The 5,790-nt window shown below is 35.0% G+C and overlaps 1 protein-coding gene across 1 annotated transcript in view; it reads left to right on the forward strand.

The window, feature by feature from the left end:
- LOC106468540 (ABC transporter G family member 21-like) overlaps positions 1–501 on the forward strand; it is an 81,743-nt gene extending 81,242 nt beyond the window's left edge. The window contains exon 16 of the mRNA XM_022396876.1: positions 304–501. Within this exon, the coding sequence (XP_022252584.1) occupies positions 304–496 (193 nt within the window). The 3' untranslated portion in view covers positions 497–501. The remainder of the gene's footprint in view (positions 1–303) is intronic.
- The last annotated feature ends 5,289 nt before the right edge of the window (positions 502–5,790 follow it).

Raw genomic sequence — 5,790 nt, forward strand, 5'->3', positions numbered from 1 at the left:
GTTTTTCTTCATTACACATTCAAGCCGTCTCCAAGCATTATTAGTCTCAAAGTGGGTTCCTCGTCATCGAATTTGTCAATTAATATAACGTAATGTTTTGTTTTTCTGTTACATGTTTTATTTCTCCGAGTTCATTAAAAACATCTAATTTTATTCTTCCAAAACGTTTTGTATGGGAATTGCAGTTACAAATGAGTTAATTCTATATCATACAAAAAATTCAAATCCAGAACAAAAGTGCCTGCTTTTGTTTGAAAGTGATTTGTTCATTAGAATAATTTTGACAACATTTACGTGTTTCAGGTGTGCAACATCGAATTCCCAGTTTGAAGTTTGTCGTTCCGGTAGGTCTTCATTTATTCCAGTAGAAGATATCGCTAATCCAGGAGGTAACATGTTCCCTCTGTGGGCCAATACTTTTATCCTGGTGACTTTTCTGGCAGTGTTTCGAATAATGGGCTATCTAATATTGAGATTCATTCATAAACCAAAGTGATTTGTGTATCATTTCATAGAATACGTCAGTGTGCATAAAATGTTTAAAACTGTGAAAAAAACAAGAAACAAGAGAAAAATATTAAAATTACTGAAAAAAACTGTATAAAACCATAAGGCCAGAGGCTACTTTTATGTGAGATTTTTTATTGATGTGCCAAATTGTGGCTACAGAATCGCCCTAACTATATACAAAGTAGCAAGCAAGTAGCCCTGAAACCTGTTGTAACCAATCAATAGGGAATGGACCATTCACTCCTTTCCTAGAGCAAGTCTGTGATTTAGTTACAATAAATTGAGACGAAGAGACATACTGCTCGTGAAACCTGAAGTAATAGGACTTCATATAATTCACATGATGTTTAACTATTTTTGACAAGAAAACGTAATTCTTATTCTGCTTTCTTTAATGTCACGTCTGGTGTTCATCTTAACATGGAGTAGCTGAAATTATTCTCAGTCAAGGAAATAAAAAACTATTCTGAAAAAAAACTCTGCAGGACAGTGTTGAAAAATATTATAGGCCTAATACTAATGTCTTATGACAACTCTAATTAATTATATTTTTAGCTTAGTTTTCCAAGTGCAGTTAGTGCTTGGGTATTTAAACAAGTGTATATGGCATTTTGATTAATCTCCTGTGTAAACTGTAGTCACACTTTATGTACCTACTTTGTCATTTACCTGTTACATTCGTTATATATAATAGTTAAAGTTTGTATTTCATGCTCAAAAAGCTTATACATAGTTCAAAATTACATAATGTAAAAAAAAAACTTTTCTGTCAACACAGCTTATTCTGTAAAGCTTAATACTCAACTCCAAAGCAAAAGCTTGCAACTTTACACAAAAATGATGCGAATTCATGTCTCACCTTATATTATTAATCAAGGCTGAGTACTAAATCTTGATTAAGGTAATTTCAGTATTAAAAACTGACTTCAACTAAACATACTAAAAACAAAACCCCTGTACAAGTTATTCCCTTCAACTTTGCAACTACTGTATGATTTTACATTTTAAGTTTACAATAAGTTTCCATCAGAAATATAGTGGTTTGTTCACAACGTATCTTAACAATTTACAAATCGAATCACCTTCTTTTCTTTTCGACTATGTTATTCGAAAGAAGTTTGTGAACACGGCTTTATTTCGCTCTTGTAGTCCTAAATACATGCTGTAGGACTAGTATTTGCATGTCACAAATGGAAGTATGAAGCCACATTGGATGAAGTATCTTTTACTTAAATGTCTGCAACAGTGCGGCAATTTATTATCGTTCTGCAAGTGATATAATATTTTAAAATGTCGCAGAACATATAGTGAAAGTTTTCCAATATTTTAGAGATGTGGCGGGTCAAAGATATAGTTGTAAGTTAAAAATCAAGAAATCCAACAAATATGCCATGACAAACTATTTGTACTACCAAACTAACACGCTGACACTACTGTTCTGCGAGAAAATACCTTTTGCACAGACCGGATGTAAATAAAGTATGGTTCCATTCAATTAAAGCATCTAACTACATATTCAAGTCAACACGATATTCATCTGTAAGTTTTAAGTATAAACAAATATTCATGTTATGCCATCAAAAGATCTTTCCTATGAAATTCTGTGGTTTGGGTTGCTTAAAAGAGCTCTTGGACATCGTCATCAGCGTACGGTTCATGGAGTTTGGGAAGCACGTGAAGAGGAGTGGAACAACATTGGTCTCACTATATTTCAAAAAGTCTACTTGAAGAGGAAATTACATTGCAATAGTTCATAACCAGAGCTAATAGAACACCACTGGCGTTGAAAACAGGAACTATAAGGATGGGCCATTCATCCATATATCGCTATCACAGAGATGGAACTATGAGCTATAAGTTTGTACTTGAAAAAAACAACAACTCAGAGACATTCTATAAGCTGCTGTGCCGCTGCTAAAAATACAGTAGTTAAAAAGACATAAAATGTTTCGTCAATGACTACACTAAAGGGAAAGTTCTATGTTGTACCCTAAATAACGATGGTTAACTCTCAATTTTTCAATGTTACGCTGTGTTTAAAAAGGCATTATTTGTTAAGAAATTTTGTATACACTTTTACATAAATGAGTTTCTGTGTTTGGCATAGAAAATTGAAAGTTTTAAGTCACCTTAAGAAAAAATATAATACATGTTTCTTATTATACACTGTAAGTCGATAAAAAGTTGTGTTCTTGATATAAAAGTTTCGTTTATGATGTAGATATAACAGAAATCATTTTCTTTTCACTATCATCAAAAGTGGATTGCGTTTACTCTTACAAACTTGCAAGAAATATTGTCTCAAAATATTAATATTTTTGTACTGTATACTATTATAAAGGTTTGGAATGGTTCATTAAATCATTCAATGGTTATTAAAATGAAATTGTCAAGACTAGTTTTTCAGTGTGATGGATAAAAATCTAATCACTATGTATATATATATATATATATTATATACATAATTGGTCAAAAGTTTAATTTATTTTGTAGTTTTGTTATGTATGTAAAGTATAAAACAAATTATTAAAACATTTTAAATATAGGTTGTCTGGCTTTTTGTCTGTATCAATAAAACGTAGATTTGCTAATCATGTGTGATTCTGGTCTTCATTAAAGACAGTTTTTTCCCTTAACAAAATGGCTAGAGGCAGAGATCTACACATTGATGATATAATAATATGGCTGCTACTTAAACCTCGTTTCTTTAAAAACTAATTTTTCTTCTAGAAATTTAAATATACAGTCTTTAAAAAACTTCATTGAGAAAGTTTATTCATTAATGTTGTTGTTTTCGTGTTTCTTTTATGGGTGTGGTATTCATAGGCTTACTGATAACCTTCAGGTATTAATAGTTGTCGCTCTAACAACGGGTTTGGTAAAATAAGTATTGCAGAGTTAATCTGAATTGCAGACGTTCCTGAGTTGAAGGAAATACTCTGTATATAAGTTTTATTAACCCCAAAATAACACAAGACACAGACAAACGCAACTCAATCAACGTGTACAAAGAACAAGAGACAACACCACTCTCTAGCTGATGAGTTTTTCTAAATTTGGAGGAAACTGAATAAGAGTGAGAGAACTAACTAATATGTTTTGCACAATAGAGTATATTTTTCCAGGGTGTACTTGTCATCTACGCCATTCCATAAGTTAGAATTGGGAGAACATAACCATCAGATATTCGTACACCTCTACATAACTGGGGTTATTAGAGAACACAGTAGTAGACTAATGAATTCGCCAGTGACACTCTTCACGTTAAAGGTGAGCAACACCAAAAGGTGAAAGATCATGGGCAATGTGTGACAAATCAAGAATAAAGTCGGGGCATCCCATAGCCGGTATAACTGTGTCGAACTCAAGTGAATGTGACTTTTTAAAATTTTGATAACAGATATGTTCACCTTCATAAATAAATTAAATGGAAAACAAGACCTCGGCCTAGCTAATTAGTAAAACATTCGGAATGGCTAGCGCAGGTTGCACTTGTGTAGCTTTTCGTGAATATCGGAAATAAAATGTTATAAGAAAAGTTCCACTGATTTCTATAAAATATTTATCTTTAATTTATTGGCTTCGTATTGAATTGACAACGGCTTAAAACTGCACATAGTTTTTCTTTTAATGTTATTCTGTTAATCGCGAAAAGCTGGAGAAGCAACAAAACCAAAAGCGTAACACCAGAGATAAAAAATTAAATTAGACCGCAATTGTTTTCGTTTTTTGTAAGATTTCTCTTAATCAATTCATTAAGGATTTCAAACCAGTGGTGTGTAAAAATTCACTATGGGCTAATTAAGAAGAATGTGGGGAAAACAAACACTTTCAGTCTAATTTGATTTTTTTATCACGAGTGTTATACCTTTCAGCTTCATTGCTTCGGCAGCTTTCAACGTCATCGTAACATTAAATGATGTTTTGGATAGACTTTTGTCTGTGATCATGTCCAACTCTGCTAGCATGTTCTTATATTGAAAAAAGGCCTCCTGAACAGCGGTGTGTGACAGACAGAAATTAGATTAATATACAATTTTTACACGCTACTGATTTGAAACCCGTAATTAGGAAGAACGTGAAAACCAACCTCTTTAGTCCATTGCTATTTTTATTACAAATATCAAGCCCATGGTTTTGCTTTTGTGTGCTAATTCAGTCAACAGTCCACAGTGGAGTGTTGTCGACCAAAACCACACTGGGTGGGCGAGAGGAGGTTATTTGATTCCAGGAACATAATTTTCGACGTGCACTAACCATCCTCTCCAAAACCTTACAGATACAGCTAGTCAAAGCAATTGGACGATAGTTTGAAGGAATCTTGGGATCCTTCCCTGGCTTAGAGAAAGGTAGAACAATAGCCTGGCGCCAAGCAACTGGGAAAAAGTTCTCTTACAGATCCAGTTAAAAAGTACCAGAAAAATAGCAAGAGAGACAGGAGAAAGACGGCGCAGCATCTCGTAGTAGATATCATTGGGTCCAACTGATGTACTGCCAGACCGATGAAGAGCAAATTTAAGTTCCACCTGTGTGAAGGGGCAATTATAGTCGGCCAGTAAGGAAAGAGGCGATCGCTCTGCCCGAGACTTGGTGGTCAAAAAGACAGGAGAGGAAACAGAAGTGCTGGAGTAATAGGAGAAAGACTCCCCGAGAGCATCAGAGATGTCAACAACTTCTTGGCCATCTGAGAGCAGAATGGAACTGGGATGGGAAGCATACTTCCCACTGACTTTCCGAATCGTCTCCCAGACAACTTTGGAACTGAGATTCTGGATGTGAAATTAATCCAAGTTTCCTTCTGGCTTTGATGCCTGACCTGTCGAGCGTAGGCTCGGGCCCACTAATAAAGTACATGGCTAGAAAGAGAGGGATAGCATTGAGAGATATCTCAGGTCTGTTTTTGAGCCTTCTGTGCTCGTTGGCAGGCAGGATTCTACCATGAACGAGGATACTATGGAAAACGTGTCGAGGTTTTTGGAATATAATGAGCAACTGCCGCTATGATTCAGTCAGTCACTACTTCCACATAGTCATCTATAGATGGCAGACAGACGACTGCAGGATCAAGTTCAGAGAGAGAAGTGAAACAGGGCCAGTCAGCTTTGTCTAACTTCCACTGTGGCACTTTGGCATCGACCACGTCTAACCTCCCTCTAAATGATGGGAAAATATTGCTGCCCTGTGGTCACTGTCACCTTCCAAGAAAAATGAAGTAGAACAGATAGATCGATCGATAGCAGTAAAAGCTGACTGGGTGGCATAAAAGTAAAGTAAAAAGCA

The sequence above is a fragment of the Limulus polyphemus genome, unplaced genomic scaffold (assembly GCF_000517525.1).
Source record: "Limulus polyphemus unplaced genomic scaffold, Limulus_polyphemus-2.1.2 Scaffold3048, whole genome shotgun sequence".
Taxonomy (NCBI): domain Eukaryota; kingdom Metazoa; phylum Arthropoda; class Merostomata; order Xiphosura; family Limulidae; genus Limulus; species Limulus polyphemus.